Source organism: Rhyacophila brunnea, unplaced genomic scaffold (assembly GCF_057557595.1).
Source record: "Rhyacophila brunnea isolate RB1 unplaced genomic scaffold, BYU_Rbru_1.0 scaffold_4, whole genome shotgun sequence".
NCBI classification, from domain to species: Eukaryota; Metazoa; Arthropoda; class Insecta; order Trichoptera; family Rhyacophilidae; genus Rhyacophila; species Rhyacophila brunnea.
In genome coordinates, this window is record NW_028233068.1 from 33,125,309 (window position 1) to 33,142,477 (window position 17,169).

The following is a 17,169-nucleotide window of genomic DNA, read 5'->3' on the forward strand; positions in this document are numbered from 1 at the left end:
CTTTTCTCATCGAGAATTGACCTTAATACATTATATCGAATAAGGGATGACGCACACTCTAGTGCACGCCAACCAAGGTCTTGGTAAGTTGCTCCTGGGACACTTTCGGCACAAATTTGAAGAGTGCCTAACGTTCGTTATGCCACGGTATACGCCTGCATAACGGGTGTGGAAACGTGGATGGAAAATAAAGTTTGTAGATCTTTGTAATTTGGCCGTGCTAATTGGACGTTTTGAACATGTGGAATGCCAATGGGAAACAAAATATTTTGCGACCTTGTTTTTCTACGGAGGTCCACAGTTTGGAAATCTTCATCGGAGAACTTCGCCTTATAACGTAGATAACTAGCGCCATCTTAAGATACAAAATTAAACAGAGTCGGCTGTGAGATAACCCATATTATCTGCTCGAATTTACAACCATACAACATTAAAATTAAAAAAGGTGTGCCATCAATATTCTTTTTTCGAGGCACAAAAGGAGCTGAAGATGATGCATACAGAGAGCAAAAATTGTTTATATCATTTAACTCCATGTTAATAACTTTAAAAGGCTTGTTTTTTTTACATATCCCTACAAACTGAACCCAATCCCATGGAGTAACAATTATCTGCATACCGTTCAGCATATTTTTTGACGTTATGTTATAGAGTGGTCAGTGTCAATCTCCATGTGTGTATGGCCACGTAATAGGAATTTGTGATTTATGATTTTCAGCGTAGGAATGTTTTTCAGAAGCCTGGTATATGAAAAAACAATAATGATATTCCTATTTTGGCCAGGGCAATTATCATACCAAATCGTCAGCTCTTCATTATTTGCTAAAACATTGCTAGATGCCCATTTCATCAAGCAGCAGTCGATCTTATTGCCACCCCTTCCACCTTTTATTTCATCCACATCAGTGTTGTGTCTCACCACTTGTATCATCGTAAATTGTACAATTCAGAGTCCACAATTTTCTCAGATAGAAACTAGGTATATGGAGTAGGTAAACACTTCTCCAAGTCAACCGTTATTACTTTCGTACTGGTAGATTTTTCTTTTGCAAGAGTTTTATCAATCTTCTCTAATTGCAGTTGCTTCCTGTATGTGGTCTTCCAAAAGGTGTCATTGAATTTCTTTTTCTTCAAAAGAAATATTAACATCTTTAAGACTCATCTTAGGGCTATCGCAGGCGTCGCAGGTGTCATTGCTTGGCAAATGAAACCCGAATTAAATTTTTATTTTATTTTATTAAAAATCCATTTTGAATATGTATATGGCGATAGAACCACAATTTTGGGTTCATTCATGTGGTTATATTCTTTGAAGAATAAATCAAACATTTTTGTTATACCTATTTATGTATAACTAGCTGTATCACCCGGCGCTGCCCGGGAGTTACGTAGATTGCAAAGGATTGAATTTAAAAAAGTAAAAAAATATAATATACTAGATTTTTATTTTTTTTGTACATTTATTGCATTTAACCGGTTAACTGCCCAAAGCGTGTTTACGCGCTTTAATTACACCAATTCTTACGTTAATTACTATCAATTAACTAATTGCGGCATAGAAAGAATTAAATATCTTAAAAAGTTGTACAAATTCAATTTATTATTATAAAAATGTCCCCGGGTGCAACTGGTTAAAACTGAAATTCGGGACCCCGACCACGCACTCCGGCTCTGATGCCACTACATACAATAAATTATTGTCCGTGAGTGAAGCATTCCGATCTACGCGTAACACGTCGCCCGCGCCGACCTGCAATTTTAATAACACAATTATTTGCATCTAACTTTGCCATTTGACCTCCGATCAAGCTGAAATAAACGCCAATATTTTTTAAATGTACAAATTCTAGCGATATTTGCAATAAAAAATGGGGGTTGCAGCATTAACTTCCGCGTTTCAAGACCTTGTACACGGCGACTTTTTTACGCAAAAACCGTAAAACTGTCCCCGGAGTGCAACGGGCTAAATCTGAAATTTGAGACCCCGATCACGCACTCCGGCTCGTCGGCTCCCGTCTACTGTCCAAATTTTATCGAAATCCGACTGCGCGTGTGGATTTGTACAAAGAAAAACGAAAATTATAGTATAGATAATAAATGTACCTACCTACCTAACGTTTGTTGGACTTCCGTGTTTATGGAATTATTATAATGGTTTATTAACATTTTTCTTAGAGCATAAACATCGTAAAAAGGACACCCGTTGTTTATGCACTAAAGTGAATTGGACTTCAGTGACTTTTAATTAGCTATATCGGTTAATTTACTACTTATGGACTTCAGTGTTTCATTAATTTGTGTAATGAAATAAAACAATATTTTTTTCCTATTTAACTCAGAAACGGTAAAAACTGGACTTCCGTTGTTTATCCTCTAATGTACCTACAGATATATATATATGTTACACCGAATGTGTGAAATTGCATATTATACGAAATCGGCAATATTTTGCCTAATTCAAGAATAAAGCAACGGGCCTGCATTTTCCATGAAATAGGAAAAATTTTGCCGATTTTATGTAATACGGAATTTCACACATTCGGCGTAACATATTATATTATTATTTTATTTAATATTTATTATATATTATAATATTAGTTTTTATAATTTTATTTGCAGTGAACGAGTATAAGATATTTTATGTTCACTTTCTATAGGCTCATATTATTTTATTTTTCGTTATATATAGAAGTTTATAACTATGTCAATATAGTGCGGCTTCAGTATATTCAAGTCAATCATCATTTATGTTTTCCAGTGACTCCTGAAAACAGTCAAGAATCAGGCAATCCGTGTGCATCGTCATGTTCTGAAATAGCATCATGTAGCAATTGCACGCAAGAAGAATGTATCTGGTGCCAGAATGAAGCGCGCTGTGTCGACAAGAATGCTTACACAGCCTCCTTTCCTTATGGGCAGTGCCGCGAGTGGACTACTGTCATGGCCAAGTGTCGAAATCCACCACTCTATGCAGTCGGTAAATAATTCATTTATTATCTTTCAAAAATCCTTCTTCCTGCAAGTTTAATAAGTCTGATTTCAACAAAACAATAATATGTTGACAATGTTTTGGTATGTTTTCAATGTCAGTCAGAGTTTTTCTTAATTTGTTATGACCAGAATTCCTTCTAAGGGCCAAACCACAGTTTATGATTAGTGTAAAGTGTAAAGCCCTATTTGTAAAATTATAGATACGAATGATGATTCAGAATGTTTCTTTCAGAACGTTTTCGAGTATCTAGCAGCTCAATACGAAATCTCAATTTTGGATTTTTTGTTGCGAGACAAAATCGTTTTATAGTGCATACATCCTACATAAAATTAAAGTGAATATTAGTTTTGATCGTCTTTATTTTTGAATGTTGGTAAAAAAGTCACATAGAACCAATTAGGAAATATCATAAAAATACTAAATTGGCTTATAATGTTCCCAGAATCTGGCTTGGCTGGCACTGGATTGAGTGCAGGCAGCGGGGCAGGCGCATGCTGGGCGTACGCGTCTTGCTTGGTTTGCCGAGAGGAGCCGGCGTGCGGGTGGTGTGATGACGGCTCCCGGACGGGGCTGGGCTCCTGCCTGCCTGGGGGTGCCTCCTCCCCTGCCACACCCCACACCTGTCCCTCCACCACTTGGCACTTCACCCACTGCCCCAGGTAAGACAATTTTCTCTCTATTGTATCCTCTTTTTAATAACCTCTTCGAGTGTTGAGAAAATGTCATATATTATAAATCAGGAGATGTTTTCAAATTTGGTCAAATCTACTCATTGGCTAAGTGACAATATACAATATTTTCATTACTCCTAGATACCTAAAAAGTTTGTGTTTACTAGCAATAAAAGAAACACAATGTCTCTCTGATCGCCTTCATAATGTATGGTATTAAGCAAGATTACCAAACATACCTGATTTATCCATTATCGAAAATTAGTCCCATGTTACATTAGGTATTTTAAATGATTTGATGTTGAATTTGGCGAGTTCTGAAAATCACATAATGTCAAGCACTCAAGAAGTGATCTGGCATTGCCACTAAAAAAATGGAATTTGCCACTTTTGAAAATGACCTCCTGATATGCAGATTTGTTGGATTTATTTAAAATTGTTGTTAGTTTTTAGCTCTTACAATTTCTATTTTTCCTCTCAAAAATATCTCTTTATGTTTTACTGACACGTAGGAATTAATTTTAAAATATTGTACTGTACTGGCTAATTCTTTCGGTTTCAGTTGTCAATGCAACGGCCACTCAACATGTCTAGAGAATAGTTCGGTTTGCATTGAACCATGTGGTAACCTGACAATGGGCCATCACTGTGATAAGTGCTCGCCGGGCTATTGGGGTAACCCGCTAAACGGAGGCAGATGCCAACGTAAGTGTCAACCCACCCACTAATCTGCTGCCAAACTAGACCATCTCTTTCAAGATACCCATCACTCACCAGATTTCCTTCTTCCCAAGTCACACTGTCCTGAAGCTTATTCCTGTACTGAAGTATGAATTATTGTGCACATCATAATATAAATGAATTTATGTATATGTAAATCACCATTTTCGCTCGTAGGCAGAGCCTTATTTACAAGGAATGGCTATTGCCCATTCACCCAACCCATGCAACCAATGGATTTTGCCCAGCCGAGTGATAGAACCCGTGTAGCTACGAATCGATTATCTCTTATATAATGAAATTAGGTATTCGAAATTATTAGCACATAGCATATTTACCTGACATCTGTATAACAGAGGATGCTTGAATTTTTCAAAGAGAGATGATAGTAGTAATGAATCTAGTGGTTATTTTTTTACCCATGATCAGTGTTAATTAATAAGGAATATTTCTTTGTCATAGCGTGCGAGTGCAACGACCAAGCGACCATGTGCAACCCCGACAGTGGCAAGTGCTACTGCACCACCAAAGGTCTGGCGGGAGAACGTTGCGAGAAGTGTGACGCTACCAACCACTACCATGGGGATCCCAGCAACAAAGGCTTCTGCTACTGTGAGTTACAAGTATCTTTAAATGTTTAATTGTAAATTTAGAAAGCAGATATTTTATGATAATCCTTAAATTTTGCTGTAATGTCCAATGCATGCAATCTACATTTAATCGTTTTCGCTTACGTAGAGTGCACATAAGCAGAATTCCATACACAACAATATTGCAAAGCACCGAGCTTAGAGTCAGATGCTTTGTCATATTATCTAACTGCCGATATTAGCCGTTTAGCGATTATCTTGAGGGAGAGATAATTGAATTTCAATCGAAATTCTGATTCATTTTGTCTTACATACAAATAAATGTGGTAAACTCTATGTGGAATATGCTTGATGTTTCTTCAGTCACTCAGTTAGGTTAATATCTGACCCACATATGAAAAGTGAAATCTTTTCTAGTCACCATTCATCCCATGTTATAAATTAAATTTGTTTGTCATTATAGTCATTAACATGAAACAAACATCACCTAACAAATATTTACATGAAGTGTGAAAAATAGTATCAGTATGTATTGTAGCCGCTTATGAGACGATGCTTTGTGGATGTGTCAGTGGATGAGTCCTGTGATTCTCAACAATGTTACCATTACTTCGATTATGAACGTACAGTAAAATTATGCTATTCAAAAATGCCTACATTAAAATATACTCTCTTCTCTTTCCAGACGAACTGGCCATAGACTACCAATTCACTTTCAACCTGTCGAAAAAGGAAGACCGTTACTTCACGCAGATAAACTTTAAAAACTCTCCGATCAAACCGGATATCGATGCAGATTTCTCCATCACGTGCAGTGTTCTCGCCAAAATGAACATCACAATTAGGACTGCCAATGGCCAAGAAAAAAGCGTCTTCCATTCGATTAACTGCACTACATTTCGTTATAGGTATAAGACACGTTGAGTACATAACAAATTATTAATTCAGGACGGTCACAACATGACATTTAGAATAAAAAGTACAAGTAATCAGTAAGAAAAAAAAAACAAAGCAAAAAATAGTATTATATATTTTAAAAAAAACAACAATAATTCAAAAAAAAAAAGCAAATTAAACAATTAAATAGAATTTTAAAAACAGAATATATAATGCATCGCTAAAAATATCTACATCTTTAGGGAGTGCATTATGAGGACATGATTTAGTTTCTTCTCTTCTAGACTCTTCTAGATTTTTCAAAATTGACATGATGTATGTATCATTCTAGGATAATATATATCCGGGTACTAATCACTTAATCATTCATTACAAAATAAATCAACCAGTTCATTTGAAATTTAATTAATTAAAATGTTACCACTTATCGAGGGGTATTCTTTTTTCGTCTATATAATGTTTTATATTTCTCTTTTAAAGGTTCTCAAAGGCTGACCACAATTTTGGCATTGAAGACAATGTGACATTGACAACGTTCTATGTTTACGTGTATGACTTTCAACCGCCACTCTGGATTCAGATATCATTCTCGCAATACCCTAAATTAAATCTTCAGCAGTTTTTTGTTACGTTTTCATCGTAAGTGCAATCATGTTATATTTATCTAATTGGTTGTGAGATCTCATTCTTAGAGTGTAATCATTACACTGTAATGTATAGTCATGCGTAGGTGTGCCTAATTAGAAATGAGGCACCTAACTTACTCGCACTGCCGATATTGACGACTAAGCGGAAATGAGATAAACATCCAAAATGCTCTAAGGGTCATATAAAAATTTATGAAATATGAACATAATATAATTAAAATCATTCAAATGTTACCTAGCTGTTTAACCTTTTCTATGCCTCACGATTAGGGAATCCAATCCCGAGCCAAAATTCTGATCCCGGGATTTCGGGATTACAATTTGACAATCCCGGGATCCCGGGACTGGTCCCGGGATTGGGATTTTTTTCCATTGTTAATATAAAATTTTTATATTTACAAATAACATTGATAAAATCGGTCAAAAATAAATCTAGTATAATTTATACTATTTAAGACATTTATTGTTAATATTGTATGCGTTAAATCTTGGAAATACACAAGTTTAATGGAGTAAATAATATTGTAATATAAATAATAATGTGAATTTAATATGAGATTGCTATTTCTGATAGTAAAGACATAATGAATAGATCAGCGAGATTTAAAATAGTAAAGCAAATAATCATGGCGTACTTATGGCCTTTCCGCTTCATAAATCTAATTAGTCAGCCAAATATGAAACTGCCGTAAAACGTATGATACGAGTATCATGGTGGAATTACTTTGTTAAAAGTGCGAAGCATTGTTTTTTTACCAATCTTTCTCATTTTTAATAATCTATGTGAAAAAATAAAATGAATCGGCAACCTACACATCAAACTTCATTCAAACTCAGTTTATTTCTAATGTAGTTATTTTGTATTAAAAGTATTTTTTCTGTTATATTTTCCATAAAAATTGATAAAAAAATCAATCCCGAAATCCCGGGATTATGTTTATCAATCCCGGGATTCATAGGTATCGACTATAGCTCGGGATCCCGGGATCCCGGGATTCGGGATCCCGGGATTGGATTCCCTACTCACGATATTACTATGGCAGTATCTGACTGGCTGCAGATTTTTAACAACACACGTTGAATGTAAAGCGAAACTTTTACTATAATCGATGTTATACTGATAATTTGTAGCTTAGTATTTCATAATCATTCAAACAGATGTCACTGCGTGTTAAATTTTTTAGATCATGCAATTCAGTCGACTGTGGTTAGTAATTTAATTTGAGTTAGACGAGATAACTCGCGAAATTTGTATGTGCGGCCTGTCGATCACGGCCTCATAAAGCGAGATAATTCGCTGAAGGCATAGAACCGGTTAACTAGATTTTCACCTGCTAATCAAAGGAGCAGTACTAAATTTGACTATTTTAATCACTATCGTTTATTTTTATTATGCAGATGTTTCTTGCTGCTTCTGTTGGTAGCGGCCATAATGTGGAAAATAAAACAAAAGTATGACATGTATCGAAGGAGGCAACGATTGTTCGTTGAAATGGAGCAGATGGCTTCCAGACCATTCTCACAGGTATTTCATCATTTTGGTTTTAACTTTTACTTTTAATCACGGGATACATCGTCCCCATCAATAACTTAACACTAAAGTGGATTTATGTTTTCCAGAGTAGATTAAAGATCTGATAAGGATCTGTAATTAACTGTCTTATTACAATGAACATAGTAAAGTAGAACAATTCTAACAGGGTAAGGGATCAAACTTGGGGCCATTGCTGTTAAAAAAAATTATAAATGACAACAATGGTCATTAAAAATGCTGTGTTTTCGTTGTTCACTAATAACTTGAAACTCTTCATGGCAGTTGTCACCTTGGATGATTGTTGTCAACTCCCACTTGATATAGACAATATATTAGACTGTGTAACGAACTGGACTTCAATATTGATAAATAGAATAATTTATCGCTTACTAGAGCCTCACAATTATTGTTTTTTCAATATCCGATGCATGGCAGAGTTCTTTCGCTAATACCATCTTTAACCGGTTCTCTGCCAAAGCAAACTAGTTCGCGGATATGGCCGGGCGTGTTGTGTTTTCCGCTGTATTCCTGATAACCGAACAGTATCAAATTCTTTATAATTCCTTAGTTCGAAGCCTTTTTGCCTTTTTTGAGACTCCTTTACTCGAGACCGTATGGATATGCCTCTTACTTTCAGCTAAAATATTATGGCTACAGTTTGAATTTTTATTCATAAATATTATAGCGTCTCGAATATCTTTTACCCTAATGGGCGAAGGTTGTTCATTTCAAGCGTGCACATTTCCATTTCCAGGTGCTGGTGGAGATTGAATGTCGCGAGAGGTCGGCGGTGGAGAATCACGTGAAACACGTGGTGAGTAATCCACTACACTGCACCGACAACTCCAGCGGGTTGCACGCAACGCCGACACCCGGCGCCACGGTCAACTCCAATTCAAATTCCAACTCGGCGCCCGCCATCCACACAACGGCCGGCAGTGGCGCGCCCAGAAAGAGAAAGAAAGACTCGCCCAGCCCCATAGCTCTGGAACCGTGCAGTGGAAACAAAGCCGCCGTGCTCTCATTACTAGTCAGGTAATTACATTTTTTTTTCATACAGACTTCACAATAAATTTTTGCAAAATAGGAAATCCATTTGATACAATTTCTATAATTATAATACAATAAATTGCTCTTATCACCATTTTTTTTCAAGATTGACAAATTTATTCTGTATACCCGTGGGTTCTTTTTTATTACTACAGTTGACATGTTTTAAAATATAAACACTTATTATTTATAAAATATGGCATCACCATTATGTTAAAATTATATATTACAAAAAAAGTCCATCAATAAGCCGAATTATCGCTTCATAGTATTTTTAGCAAAGTATCCAAAGCCTATATGTTGGATCTGTGGTATTCGAAGGGTTAAAAAAGAACTAATATTAAAACTAACCATTTGTGCTATGCTATCGCATATATTTATGCAAATATTGAATGTTGTAGATCGGTATTTGAAAAAAACACTCATCTATCTCTAATAGACGATTTCTTATGCCTGGCACCTAAACTTTTAGTTTTACGATATATAAAAAATTGTTTGAGCGTTTTAATTAAAAAAGTTTGAATGTGACTTGTTTAATTTGTCCAGTTTTTTTTTATTATATTAGCCATTTTGATATTAATACTTACATGTTTAAATGTTACAGACTGCCGACAGGCGGGGGCAGCTTCACTCCAGCGGGGCAGCCGGCAGGGCTGGCGGTGGCATCGGCACTGGTGACGCTGGGCTCGCCGCCTCGTCACGCCGCCCTCATCGCCGGAGATGCGCGCCATGCTGACACCAAGATCAGCAAGCGCGGTAAGATGGGCGGTCAGCACCCCGACACGTGTATATGATGTTTCTCTTAACTGTTTGCTTCGTCCCCTCGTCTCGGTCTTTGCCACGCCCCCCAGACTCCTACATTAAACCTCTCCCGGTGAAACACCTGTGCGTCTGACATTTTAAAACACCGATTGTTATTTCACACGTACGGGCTATAACCTCAGCAGCCTGCTCCCTTCAAAGTACATTTATAAGTGACCATTTTCTCTTGAGATAATTTATTGCTTATTGAAAGATTCTTTTATTAGTACTATATAGAAGCATCTGAAATACAAGTATTAATTATTGTTTTATTATCGATTGGTAATAAACCAGCTATGTAAAATATTTTGTGTCCAATATTGGCATGGTGTGTACATAGGCAAAACATTTTATTTTCTTGAATATCATTAGTCTTTTGGCAATTGCTTTCAACTAAACTCTGACAATGCTCGCTTTAATTGGTTGAGCAGCATTATGCCATTGTAAGCTTTGAGCCTGTTCCAGACAAACATACATCCGCCTGTAAACAAATAAACGAACACGACCATGTTATTTTGCATATTGCCGTGAATGGAAACAAGTACAAAGGTGCTGATAAATTTTGGGAATTTTTTTACTGTCACAGGAAGTAGTGGCCTCGTAGAATGTTGTTTTTATTAAAGTCTGCAAATATTTACGATGTGGACTGTCCAAACTACATTTAATTTGATAGCAATATCTAACCAAACAATTATTGTATATTTTTTTTGCGGGTAAATGTATATGGATCTGGTTTAGACTTGACAGTATTCGTGTAGCCGAGTACCCTTACGTGACAAATATTTTTTGTACACGCCATCAATAGGAAAGTATTATTGAAATAGTTACCCCATTATAATGGGTTACACATCCTCATGGCCTGTCAATTTGAAAAATTCTTATCAATATACTAGTAGTCTATCTGATAGACAACCGAGTATTCGTGCATGTATGTATATCCATGTCAAGTTATAATTTCAGATATCTAATACGTTTTTAAAACAGATGTTTGCAATTATATTATCTAAATATTTTTTTATATAATATAAGACTGAAACACTAAAGCTTATCACCGTAGTTTGGGGAAAAAACATGACATACCCAGAATAATATAGCACTCGACGTGGGATGAATAAAAGCTTGCTGAATTTATATTTGAAATCTTCTCAAGGAATTTGAAATTATGATGTCATAGATATTTTGTATATTGTAAGGGGCATCGTGGTACTTTGTGTGAGATAATTGCACTGATTTTGTATAATTACTATCCGTCTGTTGTTTTTCAACTTTATTATTAAATATATAGAAGGATGGTAATTTTCTTTAATAGCTATTATCGACGAGGTTATCTTTTTATCAGATGCCAGTTGATGCTGATCAATTTTTTTTGACAACAATAATCTAATACTCATTCATCCAATGGTAATTATTTATTATTGCTTTGAGACATGGGCAGTTATGTCGTTTAAAGTAAGATACGCTTATGAATACATTTGCTCAGATATGTATATTATAGAGAAGTTTATTATGGCCTTTTAATGATCGGTTACTCCATTCGAATTGTATGTGATTATCGCTATGGTTGTCTTATTCATTGCCTTTCTTTTTTAGATTTATTAGGCAATATGTGTTCCTTTTCAAAAATGTAAGCAATATCAGTATTGAAGTGACACAATTTTGATATGATAATGACCGATCCTTATTCATTTATTGATTGTTCACCACTGCCACTGCAGCCCTCATTAGACAAGCGGTATAACTTGAAACATCTACAGTGGGCTCGGAAGGTTTTTTTACAACTATTCGTAGTATTAGTTTTACATTTTCCACAAAAGTGAAATTGAATCATTCACTAATAATTTTCTGTCACTTCAATGACTATTGAGTATTATTATAACAGGTTGTCTGTAATTAACAAATTTAAGTCAAATAAATGGGTTAGTGATGCATGTATAAAATCTCAAAAACAAACACTGTCCAATGTACATAGAATTTTTTTATTCGTGTTGTGTTAAAACCAAAGCCACATTGGCATTCTAATGACAGCGTTTGCAGTGTGGAAAATCTGTTGATTAATATGTTTGTATTGTTCATAAAACATTCCGATCGCACTCAAAATTACACGTAAGATCTACGGGTCTGATTGTTTGAGGCACTGTTATCAAAACCTCGCGTGCTTCACACTACCATTCATTTGTAAATATTTCATTGTGTATCGATATACATAAATAAAGGTAGATTTGATTATGAATAGATTAGCCGCGTTTAGGTGCAACTTTGACATGCTTGTTTGTTAAATTTGTGCAGAGAAAGACATGTCTCTGTGATTACCATAAGTAAAAAAAACACTCCAATATGATATTATTAATTTGTTCAGTTTGCTAGTCTCATTTTTTATATTATGTTGTAACGTTTTTTTTATCACAAAATATATTTCAATCAATATTTCATTGTACTCTATCCTTTCATTTTTTAATCATATTTTATACTAACAATACTTTTTTAAATCTGTCATAATATATTATCTTTAAATGCATTTATTAACATGTATTATTTTTCCAATTTAGTCAGTGACTATTTCTATCATGCCATAAAAATATTATTGTTTTTCCAATAGCATGAAGCCAATCTTCGATATCCTCTGTCCAAAGATAAATTTATTAAATATTTTGAATAATATTGATTGTTATTACTAGTTAAATAATGTATTATAAGTACACTGGGGCATTTGGATGTCAACTCGTTTTTTTGAAACTTCTTCTCAGTATTCCTAACATATATAAAAAAAAACCCAGTAATTATTAATAATTAAAATTTTTTGTTCCGTTTTAAAAAGTTATTACTTATCGGAATTTAGTTTTCATTTTCGTTGTCTATTATTATTGGCAATCGTGCATTTTACTATTCTAGCTTATTTATTTGTAACAATGTGACTAAAACGTATTTTATTTTTCTACATTTAGATCTAGGCCTAAATATTACAATCAGTGAACAAAGACTCATTATCCAGCAATATTATTTTATACTCATTACATACAAAAATATAAAATTCATCACAATATTATTTTTCCTTTAATTATTATTTAAGATCGGTATAGGTTATTTTACCTGCAACCAATTTTCTTGTATTATTTTATTGTATTATTTGTCCATATATTATTAATAGGTATGAGTAGTATACAATATTATAAGCCAATTATTTTTAAGTAAATTACCTGTAAATATAACTTATGTACCCTTAACTTTATTACACCCCAAGTTTTATTCTTAACGTGGTTCAATAATATGGAAGAGACATCGGATTTGTAATATTTAAAAAGATATAATTATATTTTGTGAACACTTCGCTGACTCTATTTGCAACAAAATCAATAAAGTTATTACCACTCTGATAAAATTATATAACAATAGAGATCGACAGCGATATTGTTTTACTAAAAGTTTTGCCTTCAAAGAGTTTATAGGAAACAACCGCCGTTTTATTTAATTTAATTGTTTTGTTTTTAATTTAATTCAATATTCACACTATGGACTTGCATCAGTGATTTATTTCCTACAGTTAAGTCATTTTATTTAAAAATTCAACCGCCTCCATATCTAACCATAACTATGACTCAAATTCTGACCACTCCAACTCCAATGACATAATATACCTTTAATAATTGCCATTTTAAAAAAATGAATTAAAGTAATCCTTTGCAATTACAAATACATCATCAATTAATTTTAAAAAAACATTGATAAAACATATTTACAGAAAAGGCGTCGATTCGCAAGGAATCAGTCAATTTCCGACAATTATTCTCAATTATAAAAATGTTATCAGAATTCTCAATTAAATTTTATCTCGACGAAATGCTTGATACATATTGCAAATCAGATGGTTTATATCTATTCTTATGTTGGAAGTCGCAATATATTTACCGCCATCTCAGTAGTAAGTTATAATATATTCATGGCGCAATAATGATGACTCGGATTTCTACAATGCTTTCCTGCTAAGTATTGAAAACAAAACGAATAAAATCCATTACAATATGGTATGGTCCGTGTCAGAAAAAATCTTCAAAGTATTGTAAATAATTTACGTCCTAATATTATGCATTTCCCTGTTGTATGAAATTGTGCTTTTTTCTTAAAGTTTATTCGTCAATATTATGGTATATAATATGTACAAAAAAGGCAAGATTTCAGACTTATTCACTCCTACCAACCTCTCTGTTGTTACCAACGGACAGTTTCTCCAATGTTCTGTCAATCGGTGGCCGATGAACCCTTCTCAGTAAAATGATAATAATATGCATATACATGTATGTAACTGTTTCCTTTTACTGTCAATAATTTTCAATGTAAGATTTTTGATATACAGTATAACATAACATAACCAAATCCATTCATTCCATATTTTGCTCAATTATATCTTAGCAATTACATACTCTGCTGAAATAACCTATAATATTAATTCTGTAAAATGGAGTTTCTTTGTAATAATTTAAATTTGATAAATTTATTAGGACACTTTGGTTTATTTTATAATAAATTATCAATCGGTTTGGACGAGTTATACCAATAAAGTGTAGAAACAAAATTATGTATATATTTTAAAATCACATTTACTGAAGGGAATCCCTTTAGTTTATTTTAATCTTTTGACTGATTTAACGTGTATTAAGACATTTTATATTTTACCTCTTTGAAATGTGAAGACATAGTTTGTAAGAAAACAACAATATTATATTATTATTTATTCTATTTAAGGTGCCCTAGTTATTGTTTTTGGTGCTTTGATTTGATGCAGTATCAGAAAAAAATATGATATTACCAAAATTCTTTTAAAATACTAACTCTTTGAGATCGCATGTGCATTTTATTTTGACTAAATACATATACAAAATAATTATTACTTTTATTTAGAAATATTCTTTTTATTTTTAGAACTCTATTATTTATTGTTTAATAGTTGCTTTAAATGCTCTTTGTTTTTTTTGTATAATCTACCTTATGAGGTATACTGTTATTTGGATGAATTATTTTTCGTATGTATCTTCGTATAGACTATAGATTATTCTTGTATAGAATCTTTTCAATTGTATAATGGAGGCATGTTTGGTTAAGGCGTTTTATTATGATTGCCGTGTATACTTGTTATTTTATATTTTTCTCAAGATACTTTTTGTAAGTAATAAAACATTTTTAATATGAACACAATCTTTTATTCTATCATAATTATCCTCAGGCTTGCTTGCATTTCCCCGCTCTTTTCGACAATTTTTGCGTTTCCACATACATCTGCTAAACTTAAATATCTCATCGATCCGACAAACAAATATTGGAAACAAAAAATGCAGAATTTTGTGAAAAACAATTATTATGTCCGATACTAAGAAGATCATATTATGGGCCGCCACGGACTGGAGGTTGCATTAACAATTTTTTATTTTTACGAGAAATGGATGGTAGCCACTTGCTCAACTTATTAAGCCCATACTCTGGTCCAAACACACATTTAAAAACAACATGTGAATTTTCTATATCTGAGATTCGAACCCGGGACCCACGACACTATAATCCGACACGGTAACTGCTCGGCCATCGTGAGCAATATTATATACATATGTAATACTAAATTTACAGTCGTGCGTCATGGCTATTTAGCAAAATGTATGGCTTAAAGCAGTGCTCCGCAACCGGTGTGCCGCGGTACACTGGTGTGCCGCGAGACGATGCTAGGTGTGCCGCGGTGCAATGGCCAAATTTTCGTACATGGCTGGTAATATATTTGAGCACCTGCATGAACTTAATAAAACAATGCAAGGTCAGAATGAAAATATATTGACATGCTCTGATAAATTAGAAGAAGTCAAAAATAAAATGGAACTTTGGCAGAAGGAGTTAAGACAAGCAATTTGTAGAGATACAAAGGAACTACCAAACCACCATTGAAAACAAGCAATTAATTTTGGATCCGTCTCAAAAACATTTAACTTTGCTGCAAAAGAAATTTCATCAGTACTTTCATACAATAAATGCAACAGGATACGAAACCCTTTTGCAACCAATGCCGAAAATTCTATAGAAGCGCTTTTCCTATAAATTCGAGAGGAATTTGTTGAATTGATAAACGATGGGACGCTAAAACTGAAGTTCGCCGATGTTCCATTGGCTATTTTCTGGATTTCGGTTAATAAAAAATATCCTCGGATTTCCGACAAGGCTATCGCAGTTCAGCTCCCATTTTCGAGTCAAAAAAAGTCGCCTGCGGCGCTATTTTACTACGCTAGTAGGTATTAATATTTTAAAACATGCGAATGTAGGACACAATTTATTATTATTGTATCAATACTCGACAAATAATTATTCCTAACCCGATAACTAACCATAATTATATAAATAGAATATAACTATACAAAAAAATCGCTAAACATAAAATCAATACCATTAATTTTACCACGGACACTATTTGAAAAATGCTATTTTAGAGTATCACACTGTCTTTAACTTTAGCGATAGGTAGGGGGCCCGCCAAAGATCTTGGGCTGGGGGGGTCCATGTTTTGGTGTATAAATTGTTTTACGTGTGGTGTGCCGCGGAATTCTGGGAAGACCTTTGGTGTGCCATGGGTTGGAAAAGGTTGCGGAGCACTGGCTTAAAGCATTAATTAGGTTCGAAAAGTTTTGAAAATAGCATTGGTTTAATTTCACCTCATTACATGGTATGTGTTTATTACGTTGATACCGCCTAAACCATGGCATCCTCAGAGGATACAAGGCCACGAGGCCTGAATCATCATTGGGCTGATTCATGCCAACATGAACAGATCGACTGCGAGGCAAATTTCTAGCCCGTAAGCAAATAGTAATTATTAATATCATTTTTTTAATATTATTACCTACATTAGCCTTCATCCAATTTTGACCAATAGGTATTAAATTCGTACACTTACCTACATAAATATTGAAAGCAAAGTTCACAGCCATACAATGTACCTAGCACCTAGAATATCTGATTTGAGATTACTTTTAAAACAATATGTATTTGTACCTAGTTCAAATATTTCAAAATATGTACCTACCTAGCAAAGAAATACAGCCCTTTTCAAAGCAGGTACCTAAAAAAGGTCTAGCTGACTATTTTTCTGTGGTGAGCGAAATTCTCAGAAATAAGCCAGGTACATAATATGCAGAGTGTTTTTGTCATTTTTCAGTGACAGAATTTAGAGGTTTTATTTTATTCTTGCCTAGAGTTGACCTGCTCTCCAAAAAGGGATTCATTCGGTTTTCGGACTGAG

General features: G+C 34.0%; 1 protein-coding gene across 1 annotated transcript in view; it reads left to right on the plus strand.

Moving 5' to 3' along the window:
• dsd (attractin-like protein dsd) overlaps nucleotides 1–10,018 on the plus strand; it is a 34,378-nt gene extending 24,360 nt beyond the window's left edge. The window contains exons 17-25 of the mRNA XM_085954097.1: nucleotides 2,759–2,977; nucleotides 3,435–3,651; nucleotides 4,226–4,368; nucleotides 4,846–4,995; nucleotides 5,659–5,881; nucleotides 6,351–6,509; nucleotides 7,916–8,042; nucleotides 8,806–9,086; nucleotides 9,706–10,018. Of these exons, the coding sequence (XP_085810223.1) occupies nucleotides 2,759–2,977; nucleotides 3,435–3,651; nucleotides 4,226–4,368; nucleotides 4,846–4,995; nucleotides 5,659–5,881; nucleotides 6,351–6,509; nucleotides 7,916–8,042; nucleotides 8,806–9,086; nucleotides 9,706–9,895 (1,709 nt within the window). The 3' untranslated portion in view covers nucleotides 9,896–10,018. The remainder of the gene's footprint in view (nucleotides 1–2,758; nucleotides 2,978–3,434; nucleotides 3,652–4,225; nucleotides 4,369–4,845; nucleotides 4,996–5,658; nucleotides 5,882–6,350; nucleotides 6,510–7,915; nucleotides 8,043–8,805; nucleotides 9,087–9,705) is intronic.
• The last annotated feature ends 7,151 nt before the right edge of the window (nucleotides 10,019–17,169 follow it).